Source organism: Ornithorhynchus anatinus, chromosome 1 (genome assembly GCF_004115215.2).
Source record: "Ornithorhynchus anatinus isolate Pmale09 chromosome 1, mOrnAna1.pri.v4, whole genome shotgun sequence".
Taxonomy (NCBI): Eukaryota; Metazoa; Chordata; class Mammalia; order Monotremata; family Ornithorhynchidae; genus Ornithorhynchus; species Ornithorhynchus anatinus.
Window position 1 is genome coordinate 132,135,311 of NC_041728.1, and position 23,323 is coordinate 132,158,633.

The 23,323-nt window shown below is 48.6% G+C and overlaps 1 protein-coding gene across 5 annotated transcripts in view; it reads right to left on the reverse strand.

The window, feature by feature from the left end:
- ABCC5 (ATP binding cassette subfamily C member 5) overlaps positions 1-23,323 on the reverse strand; it is a 105,784-nt gene that overhangs the window by 25,428 nt on the left and 57,033 nt on the right. For all 5 annotated transcript variants that reach the window (XM_029074063.2, XM_029074070.1, XM_029074079.2 and 2 more), the window contains 12 exons: positions 22,434-22,505; positions 20,692-20,816; positions 20,500-20,572; positions 19,238-19,441; positions 17,604-17,747; positions 11,289-11,391; positions 10,269-10,453; positions 9,176-9,322; positions 8,290-8,419; positions 6,749-6,902; positions 6,519-6,647; positions 4,210-4,396 (listed from right to left, as the gene is read on the reverse strand). In XM_029074063.2, coding sequence (XP_028929896.1) covers positions 4,210-4,396; positions 6,519-6,647; positions 6,749-6,902; positions 8,290-8,419; positions 9,176-9,322; positions 10,269-10,453; positions 11,289-11,391; positions 17,604-17,747; positions 19,238-19,441; positions 20,500-20,572; positions 20,692-20,816; positions 22,434-22,505 — 1,653 coding nt within the window. The remainder of the gene's footprint in view (positions 1-4,209; positions 4,397-6,518; positions 6,648-6,748; positions 6,903-8,289; positions 8,420-9,175; positions 9,323-10,268; positions 10,454-11,288; positions 11,392-17,603; positions 17,748-19,237; positions 19,442-20,499; positions 20,573-20,691; positions 20,817-22,433; positions 22,506-23,323) is intronic.

Below are 23,323 nucleotides of genomic sequence, written 5' to 3' on the forward strand. Positions count from 1 at the left end.
ACGGAACAGGGGAGGTGAGGGCTTAGTTGGGGAAGGCCTCTTAGAGGAGATGTGATTTTAATAGGGCCTTGAGGGTGGGGAGAGTGGTAGACTGCCGTAGATAGACGGGGAGGGAGTTCCAGGATATGGCAGAGAGGTCAGCTGAGGTAGAGTGAGTAGGCTGGCGTTAGAGAAGCCAATTGGGCATGCTGGGTTGCAGTAGGATATCGTCAAGAGAAGATAGGAGGGGGCAGGGTGATGGAGCGCTTTAAAGCCGACGGTGAAGAGTGTCTGTTTGATGTGAAGGTGGATGGGCAACCACTGGAGGATCCTGGGGAGTGGGGAGACATGACAGAAGGTTGTTTTTTTTTTTAGAAAAACCATCTGGGAAGCAAAGTGACATCTGGCCCAGAGGGGTCAAGTCAAGCAGCAATAATAATAATGATGGCATTTGTTAAGCGCTTACTATATGCCAAGCACTGATCTAAGCGCTGGGGGAGATACGAGGTAATCAGGTTGTCCCAAGTGGGGCTCACAGTCTTAATCCCCATTTTCCAGATGAGTTTAATGGAATTAGAGAGAAGTGAAGTGACTTGCCCAAAGTCACATAGCTGACAAGTGGTGGAGCCAGGATTAGAACTCACAACCTCTGACTCCCAAGCCCGGGCTCTTTCCCCTAAGCCATGTAGAAATACGATGCTTGGAGGATCTGTATGAGAACTGTTCTCCCTGACAGCCACCCTAGGCTGGGAGTGGTTGATTTTAAGTGTTTAGTTGGGTCTAAACACTTGGAAGAGTACATGGACATGTGGGCAAGTCACTTTAACTTCTCTGTGCCTCAGTTACCTCATCTGTAAAATAGGGATTGACTGTGAGCGTCACGTGGGACAACCTGATTTACCTTGTATCCACCCCAGCGCTTAAAACAGTGCTTGGCACAAAGTAAGAGCTTAACAGATGCCATCATTATTATTAATACCAAATGTATTGCTAATTCTCATACTAATTCTACCGTGCTCTCTCAAGTACTTAATACAGTGCTCTGCGCAGGGAAGGCACTCAACAGACACTACTGATTAACTGAATGGGAGTCAACCCCGGCTTCCAGTCCCAAAGCTGGAAAAAAATCTCGGTGCATTGTACTTTCCTAAGCGCTTAGTACAGCGCTCAATAAATATGACTGAACGAATGACCAGGGGAGGGTGGACCTGGGTTCTACTCCCAGTTCCACCACTCGTCTGCTGTGTGACCTTGGGCAAGTCACTTCACTTCTCTGTGCCTCAGTTATCTCATCTGTAAAATGGGGATGAAGATCATAAGCCCCATGTGGGACATGGACTGTGTCCAAACTGATTAGTTTGTTTCTATTGCAGCGGTTAGTACAGTGCCTGGCACCTACTAAGTGTTTAACATATACCATAAGAAAAAATAAGTACAAAAAATAAGGGGGGGTGATCTTACACCCATACATTTTTTAATGTATGTACATTCTATTCATTCAATCATCTTTACTGAGCACTTACTGTGTACAGAGCACTGTACCAAGCGCTTGGAAAGTACAATTCGGCAACAAAAAGAGACAATCCCCACCCAATAATGGGCTCACAGTCTAGAAGCGGGGAGAGAGACAACAAACAAACCAAAACAGGTAGACAGGTATCAAACATGAGACATTCTAGCGACCAATCCTGCCACTTCTCATTCCTCTTGCCCAAAATGGCTACTGGCTTATTACCTGTGGCTGGGTATACTGGCTCAAACACTGTCTCTGTCTTTCTCCTGACTCGCCCAGCACTGGAGATGACACCACCATCCTTTGTCTCACAAGCCCCTAACCTTGGTGTCATCCTTGACTCCTCTCTCTCATTCAACCCACATATCCAATCCATCACTAAATCCTGTCGGTTCCACCTTCAAAACATCACTGAAATCCACCCTTTTCTCTCCATCCAAACTGCTACCATGTTAATCCACTTACCCTATCCCCCCTTGATTACTGTAGCAGTTTCCTTTGCTGACCTCCCTGCCTCCCCACTCCAGTCCATACTTCACTTTGCTGCCTGGATTATTCCTCCGCAGAAACGTTCAGGCCATGTTTCCCCACTCCTCAAGAAACTCCAGCGGTCGCCCATCCTCCTCCGCGTCCAACAGAAACTCCTCACCACAGGCTTTAAAGCAGTCCATCACCTCGCCCCTCCCTACCTCACCTCGCTACTCTCCTACTACAACCCAGCTCACACACTTCGCTCCTCTAATGCTAACCTTCTCGCTGTACCTCCATCTCATCTATCTCGCCACCAGCCTCTCACCCACGTTCTGCCTCTGGCCTGGAACGCCCTTCCTCCTCATATAGTAGAGACGATGACTCTCCCCCATTTCAAAGCCTTACTGAAGGCCCATCTCCTCCAAGAGGCCTTCCCTGACTAAGCCCTCCTTTCCTTTTCTCCCATTCCCTTCTGCAGCACCCTGACTTGCTCCTTTTATTCACCACCACCCCCAGCCTCACAGCATTTTTGTATATATCTGTAATTTATTTATTTATTTATATTAATGTCTGTCTCCCTCTCTAGACTGTAAGTTTGTTGTGGGCAGGGAATGTGTCTGTCTACTGTTGTATTGTGCTTTCCCAAGTGCTTAGTACAGTGTTCTGCACACAGGAAGCATTCAATAAATCTGACTTCCTGTGATTCCCCAACCCTCAATGGGAAGATTTCTTTTAGACCAACTCCCTAGATGGAGGAAATTCCACACTTGCACCTGATATCTCTTGGAAGTGAATTAAATTCCCCTCCTTTTCAACCAAGATGGTTTTAATAATAATAATTACTATGTGCCAAGTACTCTTCTAACTGATGGGATAGATACAAGATAATCAGGTTGGACACAGCCCCTCTACCGTATAGGGCTCACAGTCTTAACCCCCATTTTGCAGATGACGGAACTGAGGTGCAGAGAAGTGACCTGCCCAAGGTCACACAACAGACAAGTGGCAGAGTGAGGATCTGAACCCATGACCCTCTGACTTTCATTCAATTATATTTATTGAGCGCTTACAGTGTGGAAAGCACCATACTACCACTTGGGAAGGTACAACAAAGTGACATTCCCTGCTCCCAGTGAGCTCCCAGTCTAGAGTGGGAGACACATATCAATACAAATAAATAAAATGACAGATATGTACATAATTGTTTTGGGGCTGGGACGGGGGAGAAGCAAAAGGATAAATAAAGTGACAGTTATGCACATAAGGGCTTTGGGGCTGACAGGAGGTAGGAATGAACAAAGGAAGCAAGTCAGGGTACTGCAGAAGGGAGTGGGAGATGAGGAAAAGTGGGACTTAGTCTGTGAAGGCCTCTTGGAGGAGATGCGCCTTCAATAAGGCTTTGAAGCGGGGGAGAATAGTTGTTTGTCAGATTAGAGGAGTGAAGGCGTTCCAGGCCAGAGGCAGGACGTGAGCTAGGGTTCGGCGGGGAGACAAGCAAGACTGAGGCATAGTGAGAAGATTAGCATGAGAGGAGCAAAGTGTGCGGGCTGGGTTGCAGAAGGAGAGAAGAGAGGTGAGGTAGGAGGGGGGAAAGGTGATAGAATGCTTTAAAGCCAATGGAGAGGAGATTTTGTATGAAACGGAAGCGGGTGGGCAACCATAGGAGTTTTTTGAGGAGCGGGGTGACGTGTCCAGTACGCTTTTGTAGAAAAATGATGCGGGTAGTAGAGAGAAGAATGGACTGGAATGGGGAAAGTCAGGGGCTGGGAGGTCAGCAAGGAGGCTGATGCAGTAATCCAGATACGATAGGATGAGTGACTGTCTAGGTTATGTGCACGGCATCGTAGATACAAGACAGTCGGGTCAGACACAGTCTCTGCCCCAAATAGGGCTCACAGTCTTAACCCCCCACTTTACAGCTGAGATAACGGAGGCACAGAGAAATAAAGTGATTTGCCCAAGGTGGCACAGCAGACAACTGGCGGAACCGGGATTAGAACCCAGGGCCTTCTGACTCTCAGTCCCAGGCTCTATCCACTAGGCCACACTGCTTTCCCCCAGTGATGTTATTTAGGTACTCCTTACCCTCTGTAAAAAAAACTTATCTGTGGCTGGATGTGCCACCAGGCCCCAGAAGAGATTTTTAAACCCAGGAGTGACTCGCTGGGTTAGTGTAACCCGCCCACTGTGCTTCCGAGCGTTGACCCCGGATGGAGTAGGGGAGGTCGCCAATCCCAAGAACTGACCTGCACGGCGTAGGAGATGGCCAGCCCCGCGTAAGCCGGGGGGATCTGGCCATGCATCAGGACGATCATCAGCCCCGTAGTCGTGATCAGAGCGATGCTGATCACATCCAACCGCACAGCCAGCCACCTCATTGCACAGGTAAATAAAAAGAAGGGCGCCTGGTTGTCATCCAACAGTTCCTGGTACCTAGGATAGGAAACAAGACACCTAAGGCTAACAGTAGCCCCGGGGATGCAGCTCTTGGATGGTGTCAGGCTGGAGATTTGATAGCCAAATATCTCTAGCGAGGTCCTACTTAGACTGTGGGACCTGATTACCTTTTATCTACCCCTATGCTTAGTACAGTGCTTGACACATATTAAGCATTTAACAAATAGCACAGTTAAGGTCTGGGACAAGGCTATGAAACACCGTTTGACCCCACATTATGGTTTCCACCGAGTAATCTCCCCCTTCCCGCCGCCGCCTCCCACCACCCGCTCCCGACGTTTGAGGCTGAAACAAAAGATTTTATGAGCAATGCCAGCTTCGTGCGCCGGTGTTGGAAGAAGAAATGGGTCAGAAAGCATGGACGTTGCAGGTGCTGGTTTGCGCTGGAGAATGCTCGTTTAGCTTGTGCATCCGAGCCCAGAGGAAGGAGGAAGAGAAGGAGCAGAAGGCAATGGTGCAGATACAGGCTCACAGTGGGGAGGGAGTTTCATCAGCAATTAAAGGGGAGGGGAGGAGGGGTTGATTCATTTAAGGCCTAATGTTTACAGCACTTGGGACAGTGCAATAAAAGAGGGGTAAATGCCTCCTCCTTACCTTTCTTGTCCTTCTCCCCCTTCTTTCCTCATCCATTTCTCCCCCCCCTTCTCTCTCTTCTTGCTCCCTGTATTGCTAGACTTAATTCTTATATAACCTTACACAGCCTTCCCTGCTTTTGGGGTGCAATTATGTGAGTAAATATGCCACTTGGTGATGATGTTGATGATCTCCATCCGGATGGAGCAAGGAGAATGGACTGGAGTTTAAGGCTCGAAAGACAATCCCCAAGGGGAAGGCTTTCTTGGGCCACTTTGGAAGACACAGAAAACTCCGCTCCTGGAAGAATTCTGATTATAAACCTGCAACAACAACCTTCAAAAACAGAGCCATTGACTTAAGTGTAAGCACCTGTGGAAGCAGGGAAAGGAGGGAGCAAAGATTTAAAAAACATCTAGTTTTATTAAAAATGAACTTTGGCAGCAGCAGACCTCTGAGGCATTCATTCATTCAATCAATAGCATTTATTGAGCGCTTACTATGTGCAGAGCACTGTACTAAGCGCTTGGAATGAACAAGTCAGCAACATAGAGACAGTCCCTGCTGTTTGACGGGCTTACGGTCTAATCGGGGGAGACGGACAGACAAGAACAGTGGCAATAAACAGAGTCAAGATCTGAGGTACTTTCCAGGAAATGCAGAGGAGAGTAACAAAAAGACTCCAGGACCAGAAAGCACAGTCTGAGGAGACACTTGGCCATGTCCGGGGACAGGAAAGGAAAACTAAAAAACAGCTATTGACATGGATGCCATTCCTGGAGGGGGGGATAAGGGTCAATCTATCGTACTTATCGAGCACTTACTGTGCGTACTTATCGAGCACTGTACTAAGGGTCCCTCCTTTCCAGTGACTGCCAAGGGAATAATAATAATTGTGGTATTTGTTAAGCGCTTATTGCACTGTATTGAGCACTGTGGTGGATACAAGCAAATCGGGTTGGACACAGTCCCTGTCCCACATGGGGCTCTCAGTCTCAATATTACAGGTAACTGAGGGCTAGAGAAGTGACGTGACTTGCCCAAGGTCATGAAGTCACAGGGTCACAAAGCAGCAGAGCCTGGCTTAGAACCAAGGAGCAGTGGACTCAGACTGCAGAGAAGACTGGATAAAACATAAGCCAGAGGCTTCTGCCAAACAGGTCAATGGCGTCCCTGGATAGTTGCCTGAGCTGGACGGCCAGCTGAAGGAATCGAGAAGGAAACTGCAGTGCATGCAAACCTAATCAAGGAGATGAAGTAGACTCTCTGGAGACTCCAGCCAGCCCACTCTTCTAGGACTCTTCCTTCCCAGTCAGTGTCCCAGATATCGGAGCCCTGGGAAGTGAGGACAAGTCCCCCTAACTGAAGAATTTCCAACACGCAGCTGGATTTTAAGCAGCTGCTTCATTTCTCCTCTGGACGCTACCACCCTGAGCATCACAATCCCTTGCGGACAACATTGCCGGTTCTGCAGGAACTCGGAAATCAAAAACCTGAGTAGGGTCAGTTAACAGGGAACACTAACCTGTGGAGAAATTCCTGCCCTTTATTGTAGGCGTGGATGGTAGCAAGTCCCTGAATACTGGATGTAATGTGAGAGAGGAAAGGAGATTGGGTGATGTTATCCAGGCGTTTCAGCTCCCGAATTAACACCCTGAAAGAGAGAGGTGGGTGAAGGAGCAGCTTACGAACAACAGTCGTGGAGGCCCCAACTCAATGGCCACCATCTGCCACCTCCCCCAAGCCCCTTCTTACCTAGAGACGACGTGCAGGACTGTGAAGAGGATGACGAGGGGCCCCACCACCACTAGGAACCAGGGGAAGACCCCCGCGATCATCCCAACGCAGAAAAACACCAGGATGACATTCTGGATAAACATTTCGGCCTGGAACGGCAGGCGGACATCCACTGGAGAGGTGGCAAAGGAACACGAGTGAAGTCACTGGGACGGGCAAAGAGTGATTCGTAAAAAGAACGGAGCAGAGTCAGCAAGCTGAACACGGCTCCCACCGACCCTTCACTGAAAAGATGAGGCCGATGGGCAGGTGCCTTTGGCCTTGCAAATGTGAAGTTTGGGAAGGTTCATTTTCCTTCGATCCAGAAAATACCAATGGGGTCAAGGGCATTAGTTAATATCTCCTTAGCCTAAGGAGATATAAGGAATTAATATCTCCTTAGCCTAAGGTCCTACGACAAGGCCTCCTCCTCCGAGAGTGACTCTGGCTTTGGGCACCAGGCCCAGCAAGGATGGGGATTTGGTTTAGAGTCCCACAGCCAACACACCCGATCACTGAGGTGTCACTGAGCCGACGACACCTGCCAGATGGGGGAATGATTTCCTACTACAACACAGCCCGCACACTGTTCGCTCCTCTAATGCTAACCCACTGATTGTGCCTCGACCCCGTCTACCTCGCCTCCGACTCCTCGCTCATGTCCTGCCTCTGGTCTGGAACGCCCTCCCTCCTAAAATCCGACAATTACTCTCCCTGACTTCAAACCCTTATTGAAGGCCCATCTCCTCCAAGAGGCCTTCCCTGACTAAGCCCAGCTTTCCTCTTGGCCCATTCCCTTCTGCTTCGTCCTGACTTGCTTCCTTTGTTGTTCCCCCATCCCAGCCCCACAATACTTATGTAAATATCTGTTATTTATTTATAAATGTCTGGCTCCCCCGCTCTAGAATGCAAGCTCCTGGTGGGCAGAGAATGTCTATTTATTGTTGTATTGAGCTCTCCAAAGCGTTTAGTACAGTGCTCTGCACACAGTAAGCACTCAATAAATACAACTGAATGAATTAATGCTAAGCAGATAAACCCGGAGCAAAGAGCAAAAAGAAAGTCCTCCAGTTTTTGAGGCAGAGGCCACATGGGCAACCACAAAAGAAAACAGCCAATTTCTGGAACCTCAAACAGGGGGCTCCTCTCTTTCCTCAGCTACCTTTCAGGTTCCTGATTCAAATCTGAAAATCTGCTGGGCTTTTGGGAAGGGAATGTGTCTGTTTTCCCTTCCCACAATGGGCTTACAGTTATTGGCAGAGCTCCCAGCTAGGGTGGCCTGGGGCTACTACCTTGCAGACTCAAAAGCCCAGCAGATTTTCAGGTGCTTAGTACAGCGCTCTGCACATAGTAAGCGCTCAATAAATAAATATGACTGACAAAGAACAATCCAATTCTCTTCACTGGGGCCTTGTCATAAGGGCAGGATGACAAGTAACATCTAACCATAAAGAGACCTCTCTGGAGAGGTGAAAGGAAGGGGGGGAAAAAAATCCACCTCCGGAAAAGTGGAGCTGTACCTTCATCCATGTCCTTAGAAAACCTATTGAGGATTCGCCCCGTGGGAGTGGTGTCAAAGAATTTCATGGGGCTGCGAAGGATTCTCCGAAAGAGTTCATCATGGAGTCTGGAAGATGCACGCAGTGTTCCCTGTAGAGAGAGGAAGAGAGATAGAAAGAGAGAAAGAGAAAAAGAGAGAGAGAGAAAGAGATAAAGTGAGAGAGAAAGAGAGGAAAAAAGAGAGAGGTAAGAGAAAGGGAGAGAGAGAGAGAAAAGAGAGAAAAAGAAAGAGAAAGAAAAAGAAAAGAAAGGAAAAGAAAAAGAAAGACAGAAAGAGCCAATCACAGTCTGGAGCTCTGAAAATTGTCAGCCAGTTCTTTTCCCCCTCACCCTTCTCTTCTCCCCAAGACCTAATGGTTGCCAGCAAAAGCCCCAGGAAGTGCATGTAGCTGCTCTCCACACTGGAAAGGACTAGCTGGCTGAGCAAATGATGATGATGATGGCAACTGTTAAGCGCTTAGTATGTGCCAGCTACTGTACTAAGCACTGGAGGAGATACAAGAAAATCGAGTTGGACACAGTCCCAGTCCCACATGGGGCTCACAGTCTCAATCCATTTTACAGGCGAGGTGATTAGGCCCAGAGAAGTGAAGTGACCTGTCCAAGGTCACACAGCAGACAAGTCGGGGAGCCGGGATTAGAACCCATAACCTTCCGACTCCCAGGCCTGTGCTCGATCCGCTCCACCACCCTGCTTATCAAAAAAAAAAAGGAGCAGATGGAGTCCGGCCACTCCTGCTCAGGCTGACATCTGCCCAGCTCAGAAAAAACCCATCCAGGCTCACGGTCAGATTTCCCAGAAATAAAGAGAAGCCAGAGGCTAGCGTGACCACCTCCTCCACGTACCTTGACAAAAACAACACCACGAATGGCTTTCAAGATCATGATGACGCCCATGGAGAGGGCGTAGATGCTAGCGTAATAACGCATGTGAGGATTGTCCTTCATGCTGTCGCTCACCAGCGTCTCATTACCCCGTAGTACCGTCGTGTTCTGCCCGGAGACAGGGAATCCAATTTCAGCTGCTTTCTTGACTTAATAAAGGGGCTTGGGCTTAATGACGGGTCAATATTACTTCCGTGCAGGGCCTTGTGAAGACAAAATGTCTAAGAAGCTCTTTAAGGTTCTTGAGAAGGGGCTGTAACAAACCAGTGAGACTGCGCCTTCCTGTCTCATCTCCCGCTTAATAACCATAATAATAATATTGGTATTTGCGAAGCACTTGAGGTGTGCGAGGCACTGTACTAAGCACTGGGGTGGACACAGGCAAATGGCGTTGGACACAGTCACTGTCCCACGTGGGGCTCACAGTCTCAAATCCCCATTTTATCGATGAGGTAACTGAGGCACGGAGAAGTGAAGTGACTTGCCCAAGGTCACCCAGCAGACAAGTGGCGGAACCAGGATTAGATCCTATGAACTCCTGATTCCCAGGCCCGGGCTCTAACCACTACACCATGCTGCTTCCTTCTTCTTGGGAGAGAGTCAGTAGGAGGAAAAAGGATCTGGACCTCATCTGGGGAAGACCCTGCTTGCTATGACTCCCAGCCCTGACTGTTCCCCCCCTGGCTTCCTCTGGGGGTTTTGCTTCACCCGCTCAAGGATCGATTCATTCATTAATCATATTTATTGAGTGCTTACCATGTGCAGAGCACTGTACTAAGCACTTGGGAGAGTCAATATAACAACAGACCCAATCCCTGCCCACAACAAGCTTACAGTCTAGAGGGGGAGAGAGACATCAATATGAATAAATAACAGAAATGTACCTAAGTGTTGAGGGGCTGGGAGGGGGGCTGAACACAGGGAGCAAGTCAGGGTGATGCAGAAAGGGGTGGGAAAAGAGGAAAGGGGGGGCTTCTACAATGAAATCTAGTGTGTCTGAACGAGTGGCCACTTCTTCGGATCCTTGCAACCGGCTGTTGCCGGGTTTCCTTACCCCACTTCCTTGCTTGATCCAGTAACTCAGCCACCAGTTGCTGAAGGCCGTGCTGCCCACGTTCAGCATGAAGAGGGCCATGATGACCAGGAAGGCCAAGGGACCGCCGGCTGCCTTGATGTAGATGCCGTAGACGGACCAGGGCACGGAGCCTTGGCCTTTCTCTTCCACCTGGATCAGCTGCCCTGAGAAAGCGCAAGGGCGAAACACAAGCTCGACCAAAAACCGAGCCACTAGATCCAACAGAATAATTACGGTACGTGTGAAGCGCTAACCGTGTGACAAGCACTGTTCTAGGTACTGGGCTAGATACAAATCTAATCGGGTCGGACAAGGTCCCTGTCCCACAAGGGACTCACAGTCTTGATCCTCATTTTAGAGATGAGGTAACTGAGGTCCTGAGAAGTGAAGTGATTGGCCCAAGGTCACACAGCAGACATGTGGCGTAGGCAGGATTCGAACGCAAGTCCTTCTGATTCCCAGGCCCGTGCTCTATACACTAAGTTGCTTCTCTGTGCCAGCAGGGACCCAGTCAAAGAGCAACCGTACAGCAGGGGGAAGGTCCTGACGATGGTCCAATAAGTATCATCTTTCTTTCACTGGGCTACTCGGGCCTGCTCTGCCCAGTCTATTTAAACTCTCATCCCAATTTAAATGACCTTTAACATTCTAAGATTACATCTGAACCAGACAATCGTAAGGGAAAGAGGAGTATCAGTGCCTTCGCAGCACTAGGCTCCAGGCGTGCTGAAGCGGGGCCATTCCATCAATCAGCGGTACTGACTGAGCATTTCCTAGGTGCTGAGCACTGTACTGAGCGCTTGGGCGAGTACAGTATAATGAGCTTATAGTCTAGAGAGGGAGACAGACATTAATATAAATAAATCAACTGTGGATACGGACATAAGCGCTGTGGGGCTGAGGAGGCGGTGAATAAATGGTGCAAATTCAAGCGCAAAGACGGCGCAGAAGAATTCCCAACATTCCATCCCACATCCCAAATTGGGATACAGTTAATACCTTCTTCTGTCTTCACCACCTTCTCTTTCTTTACTGAGGCTGCTTTAGGACCTTTGTCTTGTGGTTTCTTCAGTGAATTGCTCATGTCCTTCTTAGAATTAACCTATTAAGACAAAAAGATGACACCAGTCAAACGGAGCAGCAGCGTAGCCCAGTGGAAAGAGCACGGGCCTGGGAGTCGGAAGACCTGGGTTCTGGCCAACATCGGCTTTGTCAGTTGCTTGCTGGGTGACCTGGGACCTGCGACGACTTCTCCGTGCCTCGGTTTTTTCATCTTTACAATGGGGATTCAATGCCCACCCTTCCCGTTATTTAAGACGGTGAGCCTCGTGTGGAACAGGGACTGTGTTCAGCCCGATTACTCTGTGTCTGCCCCCAGAGCTTGGTATACTGCTTGACACTAAAATAGCATAAAAAACATAATACAGAGGCCATCCAGACCTCTGAGCCGTGCCAAAAGAACCCATCTTAGGGCAATCAGCAGTCCTCCACCACATTCATTCCCCCAAATCCCACCTTGCTCTTGGGAAGGAATCAGATCCCAGTTTAACAGCTGGCCTGCAAATGTTACTGGGATCAGAAGCAGCAAAGTCTAGTGGATAGAGCACGGGCCTGGGAATCAGAGGATAAGGGATCAAATCCCAGCTCCGCCACCTGTCTGCTGGGTGACCTTGGGCAAGTCGCTTTACTTCTCTGGGTCTCAGTTCCCTCATCTGGAAAATGGGAGGTAAGATTGTGAGCCTCAAGTAGGTCACGGAATTATGTTCAACCTGATTAGTTGAACCCCTTAATACAGTGCCTGGCACAGAGTAAGCACTAAGAAATACCATTTTAAAAACAACAACAAAAAGTCCCAAGGGTCCCAAATACACATTCCTCCTTGGGTATGGAGCATGTAGCAACTTACTGCCTTTAACTGTCCCTCTAAACCACATCTGCATGGAGCAAATCTTCTGAAAAAGGTAGAAAAAGACTGCCCGAAAGTCTTACGTGTCTTGACTTGAACGCTCTCTTACCCATTAGCCGAAGAGTATTAGGGATCTAACATGAGCATTTTTGATACAATTCATCATGGTTAGTTGCAAAACAATTATTCATTCATTCAATAGTATTTATTGAGCGCTTACTATGTGCAGAGCACTGTACTAAGCGCTTGGAACGTACAAATCGGTAACAGATACTTTGATCTGAGGCAGTTCTGCTGAGGGGAACAGCAGAGCTGGGGAAGGAAGATGGGTAGAAATTCCCTAACTGTGAATCAGATGGATAAGGCTCACATCAAGGCTCCTGGCAGGAGTTCAGAGACGGCACAGTAAGAGGTTCACAATTTCAAAAACTCATTCTGTCCGTGGGACAATTGCTGTTACCATTCATTGACTGCGGGCCTACTGTGTGCAGAGCATTGTGAAAAGTCTGAGGGAGACGATTCTGATACGATCCTTAACCCATGTCCGCCCACTGTAATAATAATGCTGGTATTTAAGCGCTTACTATGTGCCGAGCACTGTTCTAAGCGCTGGGGTAGATACAGGGCAATCAGGTTGCCCCACGCGAGGCTCACAGTTAATCCCCATTTTCCAGATGAGGTCACTGAGGCACAGAAAAGCCAAGTGACTTGCCCACAGTCACACAGCTGACAGGTGGCAGAGCCGGGATTCTAACCCATGACCTCTGACTCCAAAGCCCGGGCTCTTTCCACTGAGCCACGCTGCTTCTCTCCACTGAGCCACGCTATAGTTTTACACTCACAAACACACACCCTCAATCATTTGGCCTTTGCCCTACTCAGCCCTTTTTACCCTTTTTTTGATATTTGTTAAGAAGTGTGACAGGCACTGTTCTACGCGCTGGGGTAGATAAAAGACAATCAGGTTGGGACACAGTAACCTCACTGTGGGCTGGGAATGTGTCTGCTACATTGTTGTATTGTACTCTCCCAAGCCCTTAGTCCAGTGCTCTGTACATAGTAAGGGCTCAATAGAGAAGCAGCGTGGCTCAGTGGAAAGAGCCCGGGCTTGGGAGTCAGAGGTCACGGGTTCGAATCCCATTTCTGCCACTTGTCAGCTGGGTGACTGTGGGCAAGTCACTCAACTTCTCTGTACCTCAGTTACCTCATCTGTAAAATGGGGATTCAGACTGTGAGCCTCACGTGGGACAACCTGATTACGCTGTATCTACCTCAGCGCCTAGAACAGTGCTCTGCACATAGTAAGCGCTTAACAAATACCAACATAATTATTAAATATAGCTAACTGACTGACAATCCCTGTCCCAAAAGGGGCTCGCAGCTTTAATCCCCCATTTTACGGATAAAGTAATCGAGGCACAGAGAAGCTAAGTGACTTGCCCTAGGTCACACGGCAGACAAGTGGGGGAGTCAGGATTAGAATCCAGGTTCTCTGACTCCCAGGTTCGTGCTCTCTCTGTTAGGTCACACTGCTTGTGATCGTTATTATTATTATTACTATTCATTCAATAGTATTTATTGAGCGCTTACTATGTGCAGAGCACTGTACTAAGCGCTTGGAATGAACAAGTCGGCAACAGATAGAGACAGTCCCTGCCGTTTGACGGGCTTACGGTCTAATCGGGGGAGACGGACAGACGAGAACAGTGGCGATAAATAGAGTCAAGGGGAAGAACATCTCGTAAAAACAATGGCAACTAAATAGAATCAAGGCGATGTACAATTCATTAACAAAATAAATAGGGTAATGGAAATATATACAGTTGTTGTTATGAATCCAACGGGATAAAAAGGCAATGACTAAATAATCCGGTAGCCTCTTCTCACGTCAAAATAACTTTTTATGCCCTGAAAGCTTGTCGCTTCCCTCAGCAAAGTGGCTCATGAGCAGGAAATTCACTGCCTGAAGAGAAGGTGAGATAAGCCTCTCCTTCTCACCCCCAATCACAGATTCTTTCCAAGCTGACGCCACAGATAACAGGCATCTCAATCATCCCTGCTGAATTTATACTGATGCCCGTTTACATGTTTTGATGTCTGTCTCCCCACTTCTAGACTGCGAGCCTGGTGGGGGCAGGGATCGTCTCTCTTTATTGCCGAACTGTACTTTCCAAGCGCTCAGTACAGTGCTCTCCACACAGTAAGCGCTCAATAAATACAACTGAATGAATGAATCTGTTCAAACAAAGAACTTTACCACTGCTGAATCAGGGCTGTTGAAGAAGAATATAAAGACGGTGGGTTAGGATTAATCCCAAATGCACTGGCTCAATTACTGGACTGGGCTGTCTCAATTACTCATTTCAGTGAATGTCTGTATTGCCCAATTCAAAAACAAAACGAGCTCTTAATAACACACCATACCCCTCAAGTTAGGATGATGACAGGGTAATCAACCCAGGGCAAACCTAATGACATGCAGAAAAAAAAATCTCATGGATTTAAGAGAGCTAGTGATTGCTCACATTTTTTAAAAGGGTATTTGTTAAGCGCTTTCTATGTGCCAGGCACTGTACTGAGGAGATACAAGCTAATCACGTTAGACACCATCCATGTACCACTTGGGGCTCACAAGTCTTATCTCTATTTTACAGATGATGTAACTGAGGTACAGAAAAGTGAAGTGGCTTGCCCAAGGTCACGCTGCAGACAAGTGGTGAAGCCGGGATTAGAACTCATTTGTGTACGGGACAAGACTGGTAATGCCTCACGTCCAAAATGAGCAAGCAAGTGGCAGGGTCGGAACTGGAACCCAGGTCCTCTGAGTCACAGGTTCAGGCTCCATCCACTGGACCACGTTGCTTCTCTCACTGGTCAGCTAACGGCAGGGACATTTGTTACTCATCCCTTCGGTTGGACGATTTCACCTCCTCTTGTTTTTGCAGGAGGTGCTTATGCACTTCTCCTAATTGGCTGGGAATCTTCCAGGAGGCCTTCCCCACACTCCCACCTCATCCCACTGCCCCAAGTGTCTGAGGCCACTTGCGACAGCATGGGAGAGGGTGGAAAACTTCAAAATGATATTATCTGTCCATCTCTGGATGAGTGTGCTCACACCGGGATCCCAGGAAGGGCTTTAAGGGAGGACCAGTAGCACCTGACTCCAAAAACACTGGTATTCCTTGCATAATTCATTCATTCATTCAATAGTATTTATTGAGTGCTTACTATGTGCAGAGCACTGTACTAAGCGTTTGGAATGGACAAATCGGTAACAGATAGAGACAGTCCCTGCCCTTTGACGGGTTTACGGTCTAATCCGGGGAGATCAGACTGTAATCGGGGGAGATTAGATAATGTGATCTAAAACAGCATTAGGCTGGCATTAGTGAGAAGCAGCACAGCTCGGTGGATAGAGCACGGGCCCGGGAGTCAGAAGGGCCCGGGTTCTAATCCCAGTTCCGCCACCTGTCAGCTCTGTGACTTCGGGCAAGTCACTTCGCTTCTCTGGGCCTCAGTTACCGCATCTGTACATTTGGGATTAAGACTGTGAGCCTCACATGGGACAGGGACCGTGTCCAACCTGATTACCTTGTAATAATAATGTTGGTATTTGTTTAGCGCTTACTATGTGCAGAGCACTGTTCTAAGCGCTGGGGTAGATACAGGTAATCAGGTTGTCCCACGTGGGGCTCACAGTCTTCATCCCCATTTTACAGATGAGGTAACTGAGGCACAGAGAAGTGAAGTGACTTGCCCACAGTCACACAGCAAACAAGTGGCAGAGCTGGGATTCGAACCTATGACCTCTGACTCCCAAGCCCTTGCTCTTTCCACTGAGCCACGCTGCTTGTACTTACCCTAGTGTTTAGGACAGTGCTTGGCACATAGTAAGGGTTTAACAAGTACCATAATTATTAATCATTACTTAATGTTAGGTTTTTCCAAGCAAAATTTGAGCCATACTGGAACTCACTCCATTAAAAAAAATATGAAAAAGAAAAATCTCACCCTGGGTAAAAAGGGCCAGTGTATAGAAACCTATAAAGGATGATGATGATAATAATAATAATAATGGAACTTGTTAAACGATTACTATGTGCCAAGCATTTCTCTAAACACTGGGGAAGATACAAGGTAATCAGGTTAGACACAATCCCTGTCCCACATGGGGCTCACAGTTTTGATTCCCATTATCCAGATGAGGGAACTGAGGCACCGAGAAGTGAAGTGACTTGCCCAAGGTCACACCGCAGACATGTGGCAGAACTGGGATTAGAACCCACCTCCTCTGACACCCAGGCCAAGGCTTTTTCCACTAGGCCACCCAGGTTCTGAACCCAATCAAACAACATCAATCAATCAATGATTGTGTAGTTACTGTGTGCAGAGCACCGTAATAAGTGCTTGGGAAAATACAACAGAGTTTATAGATGCAAATCCTGTCCCCAGTCCTCTAGGGGAGACGGTCAGTAAAATAAATTACAAAAATATGGACAGAAGTGCTGTGGGGCTGGGCGAGTAAACATGTGCTTAAGGGATGTTTAAACTGCGTCCAGCGTTGCCTAGTGGAAAGAAGACAGGCCTGGGAGTCAGGGGACCTGGTTCCTATGCCCGGCTCCACCACTTGCCTTCTGTACGACCCTGGACAAGTCGAGAAGCGGCGTGGCTCAGTGGAAAGAGCACGTGCTTAGGAGTCAGGGGTCAGGGGTTCTAATCCCAGCTCTGCCACCTGTCAGCTGTGCGACTTTGGGCAAGTCACTTCACTTCTTGGTGCCTCAGTGACCTCATCTGTAAAATGGGGATTAAGACTGTGAGCCTCACGTGGGACAACCTGCTTACCCTGTATCGACCCCAGTGCTTTGAACAGTGCTTGGCACATAGTAAGCGCTTAACAACTATCAACATTATTATTATTATTATAATGTCTTTGTGCCACAGTTTTCTCATCAGTAGTGTGGGGATTAAAGACCTGTTGTCCCTCCCACCTTGACTACGAGACCCACATTTATCGTGATGATGTTGTCTTGTTTTTGTTTCCTTCTGTTTTGCTCTGCTGTCGGTCTCCCCCGATTAGACTGTGAGCCCGTCATTGGGCAGGGACTGCCTCCATCTGTTGCCAGATTGTCCATTCCAAGCGCTTAGTCCAGTGCTCTGCACATAGTAAGTGCTCAATCAATACTATTGAATGAATAAATGAATGAATATGGGCAGAGATTTTGTCCTCCTTGATCATCTTGTGTCTACCCCTGAGTTTAATACACTGCTTAACACTTGGTAAGCAATTCCATTCCACAGTTACTATTTTGAGTTCTCAACCAACCAAAAGAGGATTTCATTTTAGCAGAATTCTGCCCACCTCAGCTGTACGTTCACCTTCTTAGGAAAGACGGTCAGAGCAATCTTACCTCAACATGGGGGGCCTCTCCCAGGAGGAGGTTATTAAAAATGGTGGCGTAATCCCCATTCAAATTCATCAGTCCCTCATGGCTGCCTCTTTCAGTAATGCAGCCCTCCTTCATGAAGATCACTTCATCGCAATCCACCAGATACTGAAGACAATGGCAGAGACAACACGGCATCATTACTCTCTCATGAAAATACACACACAACTCAATCTGTTACCCTTTGGCAGAAGAAGTCTCTCCCACTCCTTTCCGTATACCCCACCTGAGTACACAAATGAACGTGGTATCTGCCCAGTAGACTACGGAACTGCGAGTGATCAGGCTTTCTGTGATAGAATAGGCTGGTTAAGCTCCCTATTTGCCTTTCGATGTACACCAGATGGCACCGGGTTCATGTTTCTAAACAAAATTGCCATGGGTCTGTCCGCTCCGCTGATAGCAAACGTGATAACGAACCGAAAACAGGCTCTGTTTTCCCCGAACAGCATGTTCTAACCTCCACGCTGAAACCGACAACCTATTTTCCAAGCGATTTCCGTTCTTAAAACCGGCTTCAGCCCTCAACTCTCAGCCCTTTTACCATTAATTTTGGAAGCCAACTGAGCTGGGTGAGAGGCAGATAGACAATGACTCTCCCCCTTTTCAAACCCTTATTGAAGGCACATCTCCTCCAAGAGACCTTCCCTGACTAAGCCCTCTTATGTAGGAGCAGCGTGGCTCAGTAGAAAGAACCCGGGCTTGGGAGTCAGAGGTCTTGGGTTCGAATCCCGGCTCTGCCACTTGGCAGCTGTGTGACCGTGGGCAAGTCACTTTACTTCTCGGTGCCTCAGTTCCCTCATCTGTAAAATGGGGATTCAGACTGTGAGCCCCACATGGGACAACCTGATTACCCTGTATCTACCCGAGCGCCTAGAACAGTGCTCTGCCCACAGTAAGCGCTTCACAAATATCAACGTTATTATTTTTATCCTTTTCTTCAATTCCCTTTTGTGTCATCCTATCTCCCTTTATTCACCCAGCCCCACAGAGCTTATGTGCATAGCCATACTTTACTTATTTCTATTAATGACATGTCTCCCCTTCTAAACTCTTAGCTCATTCTGGGCAGGGAATGAGTTTGTTATATTGTTATAGTGTACTCGCCCAAGCGCTTAGTACAACGCTCCGCTCACAGTAAGCGCTCAATAAATACAACCGACTGAGTATCCTTCACTATCAGGTTCTCATTCCATTGATGCCAGGATTCACACATCTGCTATGGAGTGGAATGATCCAGAGCCCAGTCAGGGAGAGAGGACAGAGTGAACAAGTGTAAATCACTTCCTGGCTCTGCCAAACGAGGAAAGGAGACCTAGGAAGCAGCTTGGCATAGTGTACAGAGCATGAGCCTAGGAGTCAGAAGGTCATGGGTTCCAATCCCAATTCCACCCCTTGTCAGTTATGTGACCTTGGGCAAGTCGCTTCGTTGGGCCTCAGTTACCTCATCTGTAAAATGGGGATTGAAACTGTGAGCCCCACGAGGGACAGGGACAGTGTCCAACTCGATTTGCTTGTATCCACCCCAGCGCTTAGTACAGTGCCTGACATACAGTAAGCGCTCAACAAATACCTTCGTTATTATCATCATCCCATACCTGCAGTTGATGAGTGACAAAGAGGACGGTCTTGGATTTGAGGTGCTTCCTGATGGCACTATTGAAGATGTGGTTGCCCACGTGGGCATCTAAGGCACTGAGGGGATCGTCCAGAATGTAGATACTCCTGTCGCTGTACAGAGCCCGGGCGAGGCTGATCCTCTGGCGCTGCCCTCCGCTAAGGTTGGCTCCCCGCTCACCGATCTACACAACGGGGGGAGGGAACAGACCCACAGCCTAAAGGCTCGCTCGACACCATTTCTCAGACAGATCCGCGTTAAGGGGATCGCAGTTCCGGGCTGGACGTTGAGGGGAGGGACCCGTGTTCACGTCGCTTTTCCCAACCTCTGACCTAGGCCATCGAGTGGGAGCAATACTGTCCAGTTTAGCCGGTTAAGGAGACGTGTCGGCTAATTCTGTTTCACTGTACTCTCCCATACGCTTTCCATGGTGCTCCGCACAGTCAGCACCCAAATATAATAGAAGTTAATAGAAGTACAGTTGTCCAGTGTACTCAGAGAAGACCGCCCCAATGATTAAGCACGCACTCATTCATTCAATAGTATTTACTGAGCGCTTACTATGTGCAGAGCACTGTACTAAGCGCTTGGAATGTACGATCCGGCAACAGATAGAGACAATCCCTGCCCACTGACGGGCTTACAGTCTAGAGGGTTTGGCCTTTTCGGTGCAAAGCCACGGCCAAGTCGGGCCTAGTGGATAGAGCACGGGCCCGGGAGACAGAGGGACCAGGGTTCTAACCCCGGCTCTGCCACTCGTCTGCTGGGTGACCCTGGACATGTTGCTTCACTTCTTTGTGCCTCAGTTCCCTCATCTGCAAAATGGGGGTGAAGACCGTGAGCCCCATGAGGGACAGGCATCGGGTCCAACCTGATTACCTTGTATCTACCCCAGCGCTTAGTACAGTGCCTGGCACATAGTACGTGCTTAACGAATATCACAATTATTATTACTATCATTACAAAAAGGCGGTCTCTTGTTGTGTCGCTCTGGTTAGCGTTTGCAGCGCTGGCGGTTTCGTTTTTCATCTCCTCGCCCCCTGTTTCTTATGAAGCTTTTGCTCAAAACGCGCTACTCCTTTCTTGATAGCACAGGGCTACCTGCTGCACGTGACTCCCAGTTTTCAGCCGGGCTACAAGCATTTAAAGTAGCCCAACGTGAACCCCAGCCCAGTTCTGCCTGTCCGTTTTCTCGACACCCTCATGCCATATCGAGTCCGCTAAGGGGGACGGGGGCTTTACCTCAGTCAGGTCACTGTTGGGGAGAATTGCCAGGTCAGGTCGCAGGCAACAGCCGTTTAGTACCATGTTGTATCTGGAGAACAGAAAGGAGACCGGTCGTCGGGGCCGGGGACTGATGGGACCGGGCTGACCACGGTGCGGTGACTGAGGTGGTCCCAACGGAAAAGGTGACTGAAATCACACTCCCGTTACCTTTCTTCGTCAAACTCCTTCCCGAAAAGGATGTTGTCTCGCAGCGTGGCATTGAGGATCCAAGCCTGCTGGGCTACGTAGGCAAACGTCCCATTGACGGCAATGCTGCCCTCCAGCAGTGTCATCTACAGGGGACGGAGACACGAGCAGCGTCACCACACAATACCGGACGGGGCCCCAAGCCACACATGCAGGATTCCAAGGTTTGATGCCGTCGGCCTAAACTTCTGGCGGATACCCCGCCATACCTCTAGCCCAGGGAGCGATACTGAGGCAAATCAGTCCATCAATCAGCGGTATTCCCTGAGCGTCTACGGTGTGCACGGCCCTCTCCTATGCTCTTGGGACAGAGTCGGTAGACACGTCCGCTGCCCACCGTGAACTTATAGCCTAGAAGCACAAAGCAGTAGAAAGAGCTTTTCTAACGGCTTCCGTTTAGTGCTTACTATGTGCCAGGCACTTACTAAGCACGAGCTAGGCGGACACGGTCCATGTCCCAAATGGGGCTCACAAGTCGCATCCCCATTTTACAGATGAGGTAACTGAGGCACCGTGAAGTGACGTGCCCAAGGTCACCCAGCAGGTCACACTCACTTGCTTACGGGACAAGCCTGGTAATCGCTCATGTCTGGAATGAGCAAACATTTCCACCAATAGCCCCCATCTCCCATCTTATACTCTTTCTTCTTAACTACCTCTCAGTGCGCTAACCCCTCCGGCAACAAAAGCACTAACAGCGAGTGACCCCAGAATACCAGAGAGTTGCAACAGAAAGGCCGGGCTGTGGGGCTCACAGTCTCAAACCCCACTTTACAGATGAGGTAACTGAGGCCCAGAGAAGTGAAGTGACCTGCCCGAGGTCACACAGCAGGCAAGTGGCAGACCTGGGATTAGAATCCATGACCTACAATTCCAAAAAGCCGTAGCTCACGGCAGAGGAGACAGGGCTGGAATTTGCTAGTTCTCTATTTGCAGAATGAATAGGAATCCAGCCACTGGCTGTTGTCACGAAAGCTCTCCCCCATATGCAGCTGGATTTCTCCAGCTCATCGCTAAGAGCATCAAGTGGCCTCTTGGAACTCATCTGTCTCCTTTCCCTGCTCTCTTACACTTCCCAGATGGAAAAAATTGAAAGATACTTTTGATGATATTCATCCTACAAACTAGCCACTCACATCTCCAGGAACCCTCTGCTTTATGGGGGTGGAGGATAGGGAGAGAGATGGTTTGTGTGGGGCCCCCACCCTAATTTATTCATTAACATCTGTCAGCCCTTCTAGAGTGTAAGCCCCTTGTGAGCAGGGAATGTGTCTACTGACTGAGCTGAATTGTACTCTCCCAAGTGCTTAGTACAGTGCTCTGCCCACAATAAGTGCTCAGTAAATACCACTGATTGATCAAACCCTCAGGGTCACAAGGGCACACTCCCAACCACTTTACCTGAGCACCCCCCAAATCACTGTCTTTTTTCCTGTTAGAATTCCCCGCTTTTTAGAACTTTCAAAGACAGGTACAATTTGGTGCTTATCGTCTATGCCTTTGACATTCTAAGTCATAGGGATTCTCTGCGGCAGGCTCGACAGCAGATTTCAGAGTAGGGAGCAGAGAACAGACAGGGAGCAGACAGTGTTTATTCCCCAATACCCCTTTCCGACTTTATCCTTTCAGAAATTCAGAGAGCTCGTTCTCCTGAGGCAGGCTGGAGAAGGGGTAGACCTCAAGGAAGCCAATAAAAATCTCACCTGGCCTAAAATGGCAGAAATGAGGGAGGTTTTTCCACTGCCCACGCTGCCACAGATTCCAATCAGTTTTCCCTGAAGTAGAAAGACAGACAGGCACGATCAAAATTACGCAGAGACACTACTGACAAATTCATTTACTTAAAGGGGGGTTTCTCGGAGGGTGGGTCCTACTACGCCAGCTCAGGGGTGGGAGTGAGGGGTAGAATCGGCCACCCTGTTAAGCAACAGGCCCATCTCGATCACCGGGATTCCTGCAAACACACTCAGACTCGAGTCAACCCCACCGTCTTCGCTTCAGACCCGTCCACTTTACAAAAGGAGAGACTGAGGCACCGAAGGATCGCTCGAGTGGACTTTCGCGAGGGATTTTCCCAGCTGGATATGGGATTCCAGAGAGCCGGAATCTCAAAATGGAGTGGAGGGTCTTTTTTTTTTTTTTAAGCCCTTTGAAGACAGACTGGTTTCTCTAACCCAGAAGCTGATGTCGCAATGTCCCAAAAACAGTAGGTATTTTTTTGGGGGTGGTATTTGTTAATTATTTACTCCGTGTCTAAGCTCCTCTAATGCCAACCTACTCACTGTACCTCAATCTCATCTACCTCGTCTATCTCACCACCGACCTCTTGCACACATCTTGCACATGGCCTGGAACGCCCTCCCCTTTCAAATCCGACAGTTAGTCTCTCCACCTTCAAAGCTTTATTGAAGGTCCATCTCCTCCAAGAGGCCTCCCCTAACTAAGCACTCTTTCCTCTTCTCCCACTCCCTTCTGCGTCATGCTGACTTGCTCCCTTTATTCATCACCCTCTCCCCTCAGCCCCACTTATGTACATAATCGTCATTTATTTATTTATAATAATTTCTGTATCCCCCTCTAGACTGTGGGCAGG